At 33.8% G+C, this 16,188-nt stretch overlaps 2 protein-coding genes and 1 long non-coding RNA gene across 3 annotated transcripts in view; 1 reads left to right on the top strand and 2 right to left on the bottom strand.

Moving 5' to 3' along the window:
• LOC123538173 (protein GPR107-like) overlaps positions 1 to 7,710 on the bottom strand; it is a 34,855-nt gene extending 27,145 nt beyond the window's left edge. Inside the window, exons 1-2 of the mRNA XM_045322167.2 lie at positions 7,580 to 7,710; positions 117 to 236 (exon numbers count right to left, since the gene is read on the bottom strand). Coding sequence (XP_045178102.1) covers positions 117 to 236; positions 7,580 to 7,681 — 222 coding nt within the window. The 5' untranslated portion in view covers positions 7,682 to 7,710. The remainder of the gene's footprint in view (positions 1 to 116; positions 237 to 7,579) is intronic.
• Positions 7,711 to 7,790: 80 nt separating this feature from the next.
• Positions 7,791 to 16,188, top strand: part of LOC123538010 (NF-kappa-B inhibitor-like protein 1) — a 33,146-nt gene continuing 24,748 nt past the window's right edge. Inside the window, exon 1 of the mRNA XM_045322075.2 lies at positions 7,791 to 7,865. The gene's annotated coding sequence lies outside the window, so the exon portion shown is untranslated. The remainder of the gene's footprint in view (positions 7,866 to 16,188) is intronic.
• LOC128548893 (uncharacterized) overlaps positions 14,150 to 16,188 on the bottom strand; it is a 191,344-nt gene continuing 189,305 nt past the window's right edge. The window contains exon 3 of the long non-coding RNA XR_008367325.1: positions 14,150 to 14,288. This is a non-coding gene — a long non-coding RNA (uncharacterized LOC128548893). The remainder of the gene's footprint in view (positions 14,289 to 16,188) is intronic.

Here is a 16,188-nt window from a genome sequence, read left to right on the forward strand (position 1 = left end):
AAACAATTCCTACCTCATTGGCTGCTTTGAGAAATTTTGTTTATTTATAATCCTAATAAATTATTGTACTGTAATTGTTTACATAGAGTTATCAATTATTCACTAATAATTCCTACCGTAGTGTTATCAACTGTTGATGATGACTGAGGAAAGACAAAATTGGTGACGTTAACAGTAAGTGTTCCATGCTTCAAGAATCCAAAACTGCTCAAAGTATACTGTTGCCGGTCATCAGTCTGCAAAAATCAATTGAAAAATTATTTCAGTTTGATAAATTATGTAATGAAACTGAGACAGACAAGAAATGTGTGATCTCCCCTTGCTGTTATGGCTGTACAATGTACATACTACTTCTATGATATGATAAGGAGGTGGACAAATACAAATTGAGGAAGTTACCAGTGCAAAGGAAAGATAACACATTCAAATCCAAAATTTGACAAATAAGTAATTTAAGCTCAATTTCAAACTCTTTGAAAATAATGTCGTCCTTTAACCCTTACCGTGCTAGATTTCTAAAATGGACTGTTCCAACATTCTTTTTTGGGCAGTACCAACTACCATTTATCAATTGAAGGGGTGTTTACTGAAAATTTACTGACTGAATAGCAATCTGAGCAGACCATGATCAGACTGCACTTTTCCAGTGCGCCACTATGCTGTCTAATGCCATTGTGATGTATTGTCTTATAAGTTGGTATATACATCTACTCATAATATAGTTGTATGTTTGTATGTATGCTTGGTCAGTATATAATATACTCTAGAGCTAGTCACTCGGTGTTGTTTCTTTCTTCAAGTACATGACATGGTGTCAGAAATGTAAACAAGAGCACCGCCTTGCGGGTGCTGACGCTCATCTGATTTTTTTTTTATAATAGAAATATTGTCCTACCCATGATTTTCTAAGTCTAAAAAGGGCCATCACTCTTGCAAAAAGCAGGATAGAGTTATGTTTCTTGATGTACAGTGTCCACTTATGATGGTGAAAAACTGTTGCAAGTTTTAAAGCAATAGCTTTGATAGTTTATGAGAAAAGTTGACTTAAACATAATATTCAACCAAGAAAATGATTTTTCTAAGTTCAAAAGGGGCAATAATTATTGCAAAAAGCAGGATGGAGTTATGTTGCTTGCTGTACAGGGTCAGCTTATGATGGTGAACAAGAGTTGCAAGTTTTAAAGCAATAGCTTTGATAGTTTAAGAGAAAAAGTTGACCTAAACATAAAACTTAACCAAGAAATCTGATATTTTCTAAGTCCAAAAGGGGCCATAAATCTTGCAAAAAGCAGGATGGAGTTATGTTGCTTGCTGTACAGGGTCAGCTTATGATGGTGAACAAGAGTTGCAAGTTTTAAAGCAATAGCTTTGATAGTTTAAGAGAAAAAGTTGACCTAAACATAAAACTTAACCAAGAAATCTGATATTTTCTAAGTCCAAAAGGGGCCATAAATCTTGCAAAAAGCAGGATGGAGTTATGTTTCTTGCTGTACAGGGTCAGCTTATGATGGTGAACAAGAGTTGCAAGTTTTAAAGCAATAGCTTTGATAGTTTAGGATAAAAGCTGACCTAAACATAAAACTTAACCAAGAAAACTGATTTTCTAAGTCCAAAAGGGGCAATAATTCTTGCAAAAAGCAAGATGGAGTTATGTTGCTTGCTGTACAGGGTCAGCTTATGATGGTGAACAAGTATTCCAAGTTTCAAAGCAAAAGCTTTGATAGTTTAGGAGAAAAGTTGACCTAAACATAAAACTTAACCAAGAAATCTGATATTTTCTAAGTACAAAAGGGGCCATAAATCTTGCAAAAAGCAAGATGGAGTTATGTTTCTTGCTATACAGGGTCAGCTTATGATGGTGAACAAGTATTCCAAGTTTCAAAGCAATAGCTTTGATAGTTTAGGAGAAAAGCTGACCTAAACATAAAACTTAACCAGGCAACGCCAACGCCAACGCCGACGCCGACAACCGCTCAAGTGATGACAATAACTCATCATTTTTTTTCAAAAAATCAGATGAGCTAAAAACTGATTATTTGTTAATTCACCATTATAAAAAGATGGATGAATATAAAGTGAAAACACCTTCTATCAACTGGGATTCTAGAGACTTAAAAACGGAATTTAAAAAGTTCAAAACGCACTGTAATTTCATGTTTGGTGGACCTTTAAATTCAAAGTCGGAAGAACAGAAAGTCAATTATTTGATGTTATGGGTAGGAGAGAAAGGAAGAGATATTTATTCTACATGGACTCTAAGTAATGATGACAAAAAGAAATTGGAAACCCATTTCACAAAATTAGAAGAATATTGTGAACCAAAGTCGAATGTTATCTATTCACGATATCTGTTGAAATCAAGAGTACAGAAACAAGATGAAACTTTTGAACAATTTGTCACAGATTTGAAATTATTGATAAGAGATTGTGGCTACCCAGAAGACAGATATGATGAAACTGTGCGAGATCACATAGTGTTTGGAGTAAAATCGCATAAAATTAGGGAAAGCTTAATTAGAAAAGGTTCAGATTTAAAACTGCAAGATTGTTTGGACATTGCCAGAACCCATGAAATATCTCAAACACAAGTAAAAGAAATGGAGTCGGAAGACAAATCCTTGCATGGAATCAAACGAAAACCTCCAGTATCAAAGAAAAAAACATTTCAACCAAAACAATCAGGAGCGAAATACTTTCAACCAAGGATATGCCTTAAATGTGGATACCAGCATACCACAGCTACGTGCCCTGCTAATGGAAAAACTTGTAGGAAATGTAAGAAACCCAGACATTTTGAGAAAATGTGTAAATCAAAATCCCAGAGGAAATCTAGATATGGTAAAGTACACATGATGGACGACTTTTCAGAAAGTGACAGTGATACCAGCGGAGAATTTGGATATATGGGAATTTCGACAAGTGACAAAAGTGTAAATTCTGTTACACATAACATGACAGTACAAGTAAGAGTGAATGGAATTTGCATACCTATGCAACTGGATACAGGTGCAAAGTGCAATGTTATGAGTGTGAAAATTTTGAAAAAACTGGGAATTAAAGGAAATATCAAGAATACAAGGGTTAACTTGAAATCTTATAGTGAACACACGATGAAGCCCATAGGTACGTTGTCTTTACCTTGTATCATCAATGATGGTTCCCACGAGATTAAATTTCATATCATTCATGAAAAAGCACCTACGGTACTTGGCGTTGAGTCATGCATCGCGCTAGGACTGATAAAGCGAGTGTATGGTGTACAGGCGGAAACAAAACAAAATGTCAGTACAAGAAATGAATTTGTTGAAGATAAATTTCAACATTTATTCAAAGGTATAGGATGCCTTCCGAAAAAGCATCATATTGAAATAGAAAAAGATGCAAAACCCGTTGTAAACCCGCCGAGAAATGTTCCAGTAAAACTGCGTTCGAGAGTCAAGGACGAACTCGATAGAATGCTTGAAGAAGGAATAATTGTAAAAGAAAATGAGCCTACGGACTGGGTAAACAATATGGTGACTGTAGTGAAACCGAACGGTTCTCTTAGGATCTGCTTGGATCCATCCGATTTGAACAAATGTATCAAAAGGCCACACTATCCATTGAAAACGATAGAAGATGTAGTCACAAGAATTCCAAATGCCAAAGTATTCTCGAAGCTTGACTGTGTATCTTCATTTTGGCAAGTTGAGTTATATGAAGAAAGTTCGAAATTATGCACCTTCAACTCGTGCTTTGGAAAATTTCGATTTTTGAGAATGCCATTCGGAATAAAATCAGCCAGTGAGGTATTTCAAAACGTGATTTCTGAAATTCTGGATGATATAGATGGCGTTGAAGTCATTATGGATGACATATTAGTCACAGGCACAAATACAGAAGAACATGATCAAAGACTAAAAGAAGTTTTGCAAAGATTAGAAGATAATAATCTTAAGCTTAGCAAGGACAAATGTGACATAAGGAAAAGCTCTGTGTCATATGTTGGACATACTTTGACAAGTGATGGATTAAAACCGGACCCTGAGAAAATAAGAGCTGTGCTGGACATGAAACCTCCTCAAAACAAACAACAAGTGAAAACTTTCATTGGATTTATTCAATACCTAAGTAAATTTCTTCCAATGTTATCGGAGAAAACTGAAATTCTTCGTAGAATTCTAAAAAAAGATGTTATTTTCTACTTGGGACAACAAGAAGATGAATGTTTGAACGAATTAAAACGCATGATTACCAATACACCTGTGTTAGCATACTACGACCCGAAGCTAGACGTTACGTTGCAATGCGATAGCAGTTCTAAAGGACTGGGATGTGCGATTCTTCAACGTGGCAAGCCTTTAGCATTTGCAAGTTGTGCTCTAACAAAAACACAAATGAATTACAGTCAGTTGGAAAAAGAAATGCTTTCGATAGTATTTTGTTGCAAGAAATTTCATCACTACATATATGGGCAAGAAAAGATCTTATGTGAAACCGATCATAAACCCCTTCAGTCGATATTTCTGAAACAAATCCATGAAATTCCAGCTAGACTTCAGAAAATGCGATTCGAGTTGACAAGATACAATCTGAATGTTATTTATACACCTGGGAAGTATATGTATCTCGCTGATGCACTTAGCAGATCATACTTGAGTGACAGTGACCAATTTTCTGTTGAAGATTATGACATATTGTTGTGTGACTATATTTCTGTCTCAGACAGTGACAGGGAAGCAACAGAATCTGTCATGAAACATGACAATGAAATGAACATGCTGAAACATGTAGTAAAACATGGATGGCCTGATAAGAGATATGAAGTAGATATGCAAATACGTGCATATTGGAACTATAGAGATGAAATTACTCAAATCGAAAACTTACTGTTCAAAGGAACAAAGTTGATAATTCCAAGAGCAATGCGAAAAGTCATGATCGAAAGAATACACGAAACGCATCTTGGGACAGTGAAATGCAAAGCAAAAGCTAGAGATGCTTTGTTTTGGCCTTCGATGACCAAAGACATTGAAGAAAAAGTCAGCAGTTGTGGAATATGTGCTCGATACCAATCGAGGAACCCAAAGGAACCTCTAATTCCACATGAAATTCCTGACAGACCATGGAGAAAAATAGGAATTGATATTTTCGAGAGAAAGGGACATTCGTATCTAATCTCAGTATGTTATTACTCTAAATGGCCTGAAATTTCAAAGTTAGAAAATACGACAAGTCAGTGTGTGATTGGATATTTAAAATCACATATGTCGAGATATGGAATACCAGACGAGGTGATAAGTGACAATGCCAGAAACTTTACAAGTTTTGAATTTGAACAGTTCGCTAAAAGCTATGGATTTAAACACACAACCTCGAGTCCGAACTTTCCAAGTTCAAATGGTCAAGTGGAACGTTGTATTCAAACTATCAAACGGTTAGTCAACAAGAATGATCTTGATCCAAATTTAGCAGTAATGGATTACAAAAATACGGAACTAGATGGTGTAGGTCTGTCACCTGCACAATTGTTCCTGAACCGAAGATTGAAAACAAAGTTACCCATTGCTAAGGAACTATTGAAACCTGACAATTCTAAAGAAATATCAGAGAAACTCTCAAAACGTCAGCAGAAACAGAAATTTTATTATGATCGGCATGCGCAAAGAAAAGCCTTGAAACCACTTCAAAATGGTGAAAATGTAATGTTTCGTCATAATGATAAATGGCAAGAAGGAAAAGTGAAATCGAAACATGACACTCCGAGATCTTATATTGTGGAGAACAAGGATGGAAAACAATATAGGCGAAACCGCAGACATTTGAGATCTAGCAAGGTACCGGTTCAAATTGAGCCTGATATTCCGCCACAAGCATCCTTAGATGACAATACGCAAAATATGCAAAATGCATCCGAGCCAGAACAACAACAACAACATACAGACACACACATCTCGGAAAACCTGCCAAAACCTACGATTACGACGAGATCTGGTAGAGAAATCAAGCAGCCAAGCAAATTTCGTGATTATGTTGTTAGTGCAGTAGATAAGATGAAAAGTGTTATTTCTAGTGGTTAAAATGTTAAAAGTTTTAATCATAAATCATAGAATATCACAAGTGCAAAAAAATTCTAATTGATGGACTTAAATTCGCTTCGATGGATTTAATAGTGCTTATTACTTAACCTGCTTTTATGTAATTGCATTTATGTAAAAATGTTGAATGAATGTTAACTTTCTAAGCTGGTCAAATCTACAAAATGTAAAAACAGAGAATTTACAATTTTTTCTTAATTATTCATATCTAACGGAACAAATTCCAGAGAAACTATACTTAATTATTTCATACTTAAATTATCATTGATATCATTCCAAGTTCATTGTTTCTCAAGATTAACTTTATTACAGAACTATCTTATCTGACTGAACACAGTGTAAATGAGTTTATAATTGCCTGGATTTATAGCACTGCCCACACACAAGACAGTTTTATCGCTAGTTAATGGTTTACATTATCAGTGGAAGTTAGTTGATTAATACAGCTGTGAAGTTCATCCAAGGACATGAGAATTTTTTAGAATTGTTTTACTGTAAAATCTTACAACTTTGAGTTAATTTAAAATTTAATTAAAATTTAATTTAATCCTATTATATTAAGAAAAGGGGATGTGATGTATTGTCTTATAAGTTGGTATATACATCTACTCATAATATAGTTGTATGTTTGTATGTATGCTTGGTCAGTATATAATATACTCTAGAGCTAGTCACTCGGTGTTGTTTCTTTCTTCAAGTACATGACACATGACATAATAATTGTAAAGTTGGAAAAATTAATTGTTGAATATTTTCACAGTTTTCATCCTTCTTTGTTTAGTAGGAAAACATATGTTGTCAGGGCTTTCACTAGGATTTCAAAAACAGGAGTCCTGGAATCCAATAGGAGTCCCATACTTATTTACTCGATGTACAAATTTTAAAGGATAAAATAAGTATTTTATCTTTATCTTGGCGCTGTAATTGTTGTGACGTCAGTGAATGGCTTCGGCGACAGCTGAAAATCTCGGAAAACCTCAGAAAATGTCCGATTACTCTCGTAAAGTGTATCAGATTTGAATACTGTCGAGTGTGGTAGGTGTATTTTAGTGTTATTTCTTCACCACGCTCGCTAAATTGCGATCACCCTGTGTTCCGTGCGTATTTTCAGGGACCCATGGGTTTTTAATGTTTCATTCCTGGTGTTTATTTTATATATATATAGGGTGTATTTTTTTGTAAAGATAGACTTCTATGGTCTTATTGATAGAATTTCAGACTCCTGTGGATTTATCCTCCAGTCTTTAGTTCTTCAAAGTTTTTAAGTTTAGATTGCCCAATCACAAATATAAAACAATCTGAACTCTAATTATTTTGACTAGAGGAGTGAGGGCTCAAACGCACGACCCTGGTTTCGTAGTAAGCCAATGTTACCACTGGACAACAGGATAATAAAAATTTTCTAAGACCTAAAGAGCTGACACCTTTTTCTAAGCCGTGGGAGGAGGGATGTTACGGCTAAATTGGACAATTTTTACTATATTTTCTAAACTCATGTTAACCTTTATATCAAGATGATGTTTTCGTCCATTTACAACGCAGATACAGAGCAAAATAATTAATTTTCTCCCGAGAAAATTATTTCCCGACAACTCAGCAGCCATGATTGCTTAACATTTCTCTTGTATGTAAGAACAAATATGATTGGTCTACACGGGGAAAGTGCTTCGTGTAAGCCAATTAAAATCAATTTTTTATATCTCGGCTGTTTCGGATATGTTCGGCATTCTTCACCCAAACAACAACAACAACCAAAAAAATGTAAAAATTGATGCAGACACAACTGAGGTGTGTGTGTGTGTGTGTGTGTGTGTGTGTGCGGGGGAGGGGGTAACGTGTGCACATATATACATAGATTTTACAGACAGATCTGTTTTAACTTTATTATTTCAAAGGTGTAAAATAACTTGCAAGACATTTCAACCCCAAGACATTTCAACCCCAAGAGACAATTCGACCCCAAGACATTTGGACCCCATTCAATGATATGCCTGAAAACATCTAAGAATGCCGTCATTTTTATAATTAAGCTTTAATCTATAGATAATTGAGCAATTTCAAAATGTAATAATGCTGAATTACCAATTAAAATGTTAAAATATTGTTATTTTCGTGAAAATAAGATTTTTTTACGAAAATGAGCCATATTTGTCTAAATTTCTTTATTTTCTAAATTTTTTTTTTTAATTTCTCAAAGACTATATTAGTACATGCCTTCATATGAAAAATGAGTGATTTTTATCTCAAAGTAACGAAATAATCCATCATTTATAAATTATTTTTTTTATTAACTTTAAATAACGGGATTTATGTATCAGCCGCGTTTATTACGTACATAATTTATGAACAAATCGTTCTGATTATCTATCTTAAAATAACCTTCATATAACATATTTTCATACTTGGTGTTAATTTAAGAAATAATATATCTCATCCAGTGATTTGTCGTTGAATAAATCATTGTTTGGAGTTCAGATGCGAAGGAATTATAACACGAGGGCGCAGCCCGAGTGATATAATAATACGCAACTGAACGACAAACAATGATTTAATCAAGAGCAAATCACTAAATGAGATATATTATTTTGATTCTAACACGTTACAAAGGATTTTTAAGTACATCCTTGATGACATGCATTAAATATTTGCCCGTTTTCAATCGGTTTCTTTTCTAGCGCGCTGCTATGCCGTTTGACGCCATGACGTAATAACTGTGTCATCAGAACAGTGATTTGTTGTATAATAATTCACTGTTTTCTGCCTTCTTTGTTTAATAGAAAAATGAATTGGATCGTGTTAGAATTATATTTTCAAATCATCTTAAAGACTATTTTAGTACACGGCTATATTAAAAAAAAGATTTTTAAATCAGGGGCTGATTTCGCTGATTTTAATTATGAAGATAACTTTAATAAAGTCATCTTTAATACCTCTTTATACGTATATATAATATTTTTATTAGAATTTTTTTTTTTTTTTTTTTGAAAGATATATGCATCTCATTTCTATGGGATTCAACCAAATATAAATAATTATAATGTAACTCAAAGAAGTTTAAGATGTCACAATCTTCATTATATTGATATTAAAATCATAATCAGAAAAACGTGATCTTTTGATTGGATTATCACACCTTGATTAATTGTTTGTTAATATACAGCACGTGTATATTTATCTGCAGTGCGCATTGCAATTAACAATCAATTAAGCGATTGTGGTGACATCGGATATTTATAAACATGTGTCAACATTATCTTTAATTTGGGCGAAAATGTAAAGAAAACAAGAGGAAATTAAACAACATATTTCTTATTTTCGCATTATATGTTATTTTCGTAAGCGATTCTGACGCACACATAAAGTATTTGCTTAAGGTATTAGGCCCATAATAGAGTACCTCCTTTTTGAAGAGTATTCAATTCCTACCATAAACCTACTTTGACAGCAATTTTCAGGGGGGCGTAGGTTCAAGCCCTACTGGGACCAAATTTTTTTCCCCTTGTTTTCCTTTTTTTCTAGTAAGTTTTTACTTCTTTCAAGACTTGTTATTGATTATTGTACAAAAATGGGAAAAAAATAATTTGATATGCGATTTCATGCTGTTAAAAGTGAATTTACCTGTAAAACAGAAGGGGTAGAGTTAGACATCTTTAAAAAATACTGAGTTACATGCGGAAAAAGTTCTCTATTTTGCCTTCACTCTTTAGATTACATATTGTGGAAGAAATGTAGGTAGGTTTTACATCTGCCCCAAGGTTATTTTTGAATGAAGTGAGCAAAATTCAAAACTGACACACAGGATTCGACCATAATTTTTCAATACTGGAGTTGGAATTCTGTCTGATTAAATCCGTTTACTCTAGGCACACTAGAAAAAATGTTATTGACAGTTTTTATTTTAAGTTTTATGATTGTTTACCAATAGTTTGATGTTTCTTTCATAACAAATAATGGAATAATAAATTCTCTGAAAAGGTTTTGGATAAAGGCCACCACTTTGAAATTTGTCTCTACTTGAGCTTTAGGAAATACCATAAATTACACAAAATTTATAAAAACGGCATGGTAAAAGTTTTTAAAAATTTGCATATAAGTGCGAAGCACGGTCAACTGTAAGAATATACCAAGCAAATGCCATTTTTTAAACATTGCTATTAGGGGCCTAATACCTTAATATGATTTTTGTTATTTACAAACTGCTCTTTTCTTTTCTATGAACGACATTCCTACCAGTTGTAAAATATCAAACACGAAATCCCAGTTACTGCAAAATATAAGAATATGTGAGTACTGTTCTGTTAAAAACGGGGAAAAAATTATCATATTTCATATCTGTAAGGAAAAAATGTGGCAGCCGTATTACTTTTTTCTATATTAAATATTTTAGCAAACACAGGTGATTTAAAGTATGATTTTAAAAGTATGATTTAAACAACTTAAAGCTATTTCGATCACATATTAAACCGGAATCCACCTAAAAAACCGGGATACACCGGAATACATTTTCCATAACCGGAATACAACTGTATTTTGTAAGTTAAATGTATTTTTGAAGGTTTTTTTTAAATAATTCAATCATATATATCATAAATGAATAAAATACGAAAGGAAAATAAATTACGTTCACGCAAAATGACTTTATATGAGACTGAAATTCGGCGACCGCACGGGAAATTTCCATTACCGAAATACACCCTTATTTTATTAATAAATGGGATTTTTTAGTAGGGTTTATTGCAGAAATCGTGTATAATATAAATAAGTTTCAGAAGGATAAATAAAATTCTTTAACGTAAAACGATTTTATAACAGACTGAAATTCGGCGACCACGCGGGAAATTGCCATAACCGAAATACACCCGTATTTCTTCAACAAACGGTATTTTTGAAGTGATTTATGACTGAATTCAAACATATATATCATAAATTATTATTTTTCAAAAGGAAATTAAAATACTTTTGCGCGTTACGTCTTGTACATGATTGAAAATCGGCGTGCGCACTGGAAATTTGTGCATTCGGAATTTCCATGTCCTAAAATTCTCTAATGTACACAGGTATTTCTTTAATATAAAATCGTATTTTTAGGGTTAATGATAGAATTCAATCATATCTCAAAAAAAAAAATTAATTTACAAAAGGAAAATAAAATGCGCAAAACGTTTTTATACGAAGTTGAAAATTTGTTGAGCGCACTGGAAATTTGCGCACTCGCGGATGAACCATAATCGCCATAATTGTTAGCTTTTAAATTAAATAAAAGCTTATAATATTTAACTGTACTTACCTTGTTAGACATTATTTGTCACATGTCACTTGTGTGTTCTTACAAATATACTGATTAATTGATATAATCAATAGGTGTGATAATCCAATCAAACTCTATCAGGACTAAACAGAGGCGCGTGTTTGTTACGCCGCATATATTCAAAGGACATTAATGGTGCTTTGGCAATAAATGCAGTAAACGTTTTTATATTCATATATAAACATGATATAATTCTTTTAAAAACTGATTTTTCATAATATAATTTTCTTCTTAAATTATCAAATTAAACATGAAGAAATAATTCAATTAGTTCCAATAATAAACATACGGCTGGTCCTTTCCGGTCAGCGCGGTTTATTCACTGACATGTATTTTGTGTATGATTCATTTAAAAAAAGAATATTTATATAGATCTATATATTCATATTTTCTAAAATATGCAAAATGGAAGAAATATAAAATGAAAACATACAACTATTTCTGAGGGGTCGAAATGTCTTGGGGTCGAAATGTCTTTGGGGTCGAATTGTCCAAGAAAATTGAATTTTGGGGTTGAAATGTCTTGGGGTCGAAATGTCTTGGGGTCGAAACGTCCAAGATTCCAATAACTTGATATATCAATACAGTGCTTTAGGGTATAGCGGATTTGGTACTGGGACAATACGGACCATGGGACAATGTGGACCAGACAACCCGGACCATATTTGGGAAAACCCGGACCACGTTTCAGAATGAACTAAGCTGTGTTTTTCAAAGTTCTACACCACTATTTTGTATCAAATACATGATGTTGAAGTTTAAGAATAACTAATAATGTCTAATACGAACATTGCTCATTTTTATTAAAGTTAACTTACAGGCTCATTTTATAGACGACCCGGGCCATATCATGGACGACACGGACCATGTACTATGGACGACCCGGAACAAAGTTTTTGGTTAACTCTTACCATGTTTAAAAACTTATTTTGGTTGGTTTAGAAATATAATTATATTCTTATAACATTAATAACGCCATTCACAAAGGGGATAGTAAGATAATTAATATATGAAACCGCAGCTTGAAATTAATTGGTTTATTTACGGTGCGCAAAAATTAAGGAATTTGTTAGTTTCAGCCATTTTTTGTTGAGTTAAGCATACGGTTTCAGAATTTAAAGTAGATAGAATCGAAGTTTACATTTTTTTTAGCTCACCTGTCACATAGTGACAAGGTGAGCTTTTGTGATCACCCTTCGTCCGTCGTCTGTGCGTCCGTCCGTCAACAATTTCTTGTCTGCACGATAGTGGTTTCATTTATGATTTTATTTTAACCAAACTTGCACACAACTTGTATCACCATAAGATCACGGTTCCTTTCTTGAACTGGCCAGATCCCATTATGGGTTCCAGAGTTATGGCCCCTGAAAGGGCCAAAATTAGCTATTTTGACCTTGTCTGCACAATGGCAGCTTTATTTATGATTTGATTTTTACCAAACTGGCACACAACTTGTATCACCATAAGATCTTGGTTCCTTTCTTGAACTGGCAAGATTCCTTAATGGGTTCCAGAATTATGGCCCCTGAAAGGGCCAGAATTAGCTATTATGACCTTGTCTGCACAATAGCAGCTTCATTTATGATTTTATTTTAACCAAACTGGCACACAACTTGTATCACCATAAGATCTCGGTTCCTTTCTTGAACTGGCGAGATTCCATTATGGGTACCAGAGTGATGGCCCCTGAAAGGGCCAGAATTAGCTATTTTGACCTTGTCTGCACAATAGCAGCTTCATTTATGATTTGAATTTAATCAAACTTGCACAAAACTTGTGTCACCATAAAATTTCGGTTCCTTTCTTGAACTGGCCAGATCCCATAATGGGTTCCAGAGTTATGGCCCCTGAAAGGGCCAAAATTAGCTTTTTTGACCTTGTCTGCACAATAGCAGCTTTATTTATGATTTGATTTTAACCAAACTTGCACACAACTTGTATCACCACAAGATCTTGCTTCCTTTCTTGAACTGGCCAGATCCCGTTATGGGTTCCAGAGTTATGGCTCCTGAAAGGGCCAAAATTAGCTATTTTGACCTTGTCTGCACAATGGCAGCTTTATTTATGATTTGATTTTTACCAAACTGGCACACAACTTGTATCACCATAAGATCTTGGTTCCTTTCTTGAACTGGTCAGATTCCTTAATGGGTTCCAGAGTTATGGCCCCTGAAAGGGCCAGAATTAGCTATTTTGACCTTGTCTGCACAATAGCAGCTTCATTTATGATTTTATTTTAACCAAACTGGCACACAACTTGTATCACCATAAGATCTCGGTTCCTTTCTTGAACTGGCGAGATTCCATTATGGGTACCAGAGTGATGGCCCCTGAAAGGGCAAGAATTAGCTATTTTGACCTTGTCTGCACAATAGCAGCTTCATTTATGATTTGAATTTAATCAAACTTGCACAAAACTTGTGTCACCATAAGATCTCGGTTCCTTTCTTGAACTGGCCAGATTCCATAATGGGTTCCAGAGTTATGGCCCCTGAAAGGGCCAAAATTAGCTATTTTGACCTTGTCTGCACAATAGCAGCTTCATTTATGATTTGATTTTAACCAAACTTGCACACAACTTATATCACCACAAGATCTTGCTTCCTTTCTTCAACTGGCCAGATTCCATCATGGGTTCCAGAGTTATGGCCCCTTAAAGGTCCAAAATCGGCTATTTTGGCTTTTGCAGCCATATAGAGACTTCATTTATGGTTTGATTTGATACAAACTTCCAAAATATCTTCAACAACAATAAATCTTGGATTCCATGACAAATCAGATCCAGTCGTAGGTTCCAGAGTTATTTTATATCTGATTACCTCCCCTGATTGGAATCAAAATGGATTTATATCAGTAAGTACTTACAGGACTTATTTGAAATTTCATTATTGTTATTAGTTGGACTGAGACAATCATGGTAGATAACTATGGACTGATTTTATGTCAAATTACCTCCCTTTATTTCAAATTAAAATGGGTATATCTCCATAACTACTGAAGATACTGATCTGAAATTTCATTTATGTCAACAGATTTATTTGGCAGATCCTCCTTTGTCCACTTACAATATTTATTTTTTTAATTACTTCCCTTTTACGTTACTATAAATAGCTTATTTTTAGTAACTTTTTTATTATTGGCCGTAGGGAAAACACGAGACCACTTTTCTGTGGTACAACATGGATGTTACCTCCAATTTTTAGGTGTATTTTAACATATCTATACTTTGTAAGATTTTTTTTCTTTTTGGTTAAATTTCTTCCCTTTGTTGTTCCTGTCCTTTGGGCTTAGATATTTTTTCTGAGGACCTTCTTGTCCTCAAGTGCAATGATAACAGGTGAGCGATATAGGGCCATCATGGCCGTCTTATATAGTTTAGATGTACGCCGGCATTTTATTTGATTTAAAGCAATTACTTAAGATATTATTGAAAATGATTAGAAAAAAATTAGCTTTCGGTTAGTTTTGTTTATTATACTGCGAAAAACACAATTGTTTCCAATTTTTTAAATATACGACTATTTTCTTTCACGAAAAAAAAATAATATAGATTATAAAACAATCGCCCTTTAGATCATACCAGATGTATCAGATAAGCATTTAATTATGATTAATCCAATCAAGCAAGGTTGATATGTTTGACACCAAGTGTGCCGAAGTTTTCACACCCCACGGAAAATCATGACAGATGCCGCTCGTTGTGGATAATTAGCAAGGCAATATTTCGGCACTTTTAATCTATCCTGCCTGCCGGACGGACCGTCTGCGACGGCCTTGAATATTGATTTGTGTACTTTGGTGATATTTTCATAAACAATATAACTGCAATTTTTTTCACAAACAAAAAATCTGTGATTATCACCGCTTTAATATGCAACCAAAGAGCTATAAAATAAATATGTATTTTATAGTTCTTTGATGCAACATAGGTTGATTGAATTATCACCCTGTTAATAACACTATAAAAATCATTAATTGAGCTATACCTCGTTAATACCACTTCACAACTTCAATAATTGAATTATCACCTCTGATGTGCTTTTTAGTGAATAGAGGAATTTATTTAATAAAGTATGATATACGTAATCTTGCAAGACTTCAAAATCGTATTGTACATCGATACAAATGGAAACGTTGTGGTAATTGAAATTTTTATTATCGTAAAAGCTATTGATATAAATGTATATGCATGGTCTTTAATTTTATATAATTACCTGTATCGAATTAACGTATGATTAAAGACACGTATGTCACACATTTAAAACATGAAAAGGTAAGGATCTCAATAAACGTATGATTAAAGATATGTATGTTGCACCTACGTGAAAAGGCAAACATAATTGCAATTAAGTATTTCAAAAATCATGTTTAATAGACAGACTTTACAATTTTGACAACAATTAAAGGATTACAAAACCTCACTAAATGATGGTCTTGGTCGTCCACGATAAGATCATCCAAAACATTTGTCGGTAAATGAAGTTTACTGACAATGAATATTGTTCACATTTATATTATTATTACATTTTGAAGTAAAAATTATGGTCCGGGTCGTCCTACAACATGGTCCAGGTTGTCCCCAGTATGGTCCGGGTTGTCTGGTCCGGGTTGTCCCATGGTCCGTATCGTCCCTAATTCGCGGATTTTAGGGTATAGAGGATAGATTGGTAAATTTTATATTAAGACTTGAATTATTGTATAAATTTTCATATCATTCTTTTACTGGCATGCGAACAGACATTCTGACATACATTTTAAATGTTTGCTTGTTGTGTTATTAACCAGGTTTTCAACGAAAACCTG

The sequence above is a fragment of the Mercenaria mercenaria genome, chromosome 15, assembly GCF_021730395.1.
Source record: "Mercenaria mercenaria strain notata chromosome 15, MADL_Memer_1, whole genome shotgun sequence".
NCBI classification, from domain to species: domain Eukaryota; kingdom Metazoa; phylum Mollusca; class Bivalvia; order Venerida; family Veneridae; genus Mercenaria; species Mercenaria mercenaria.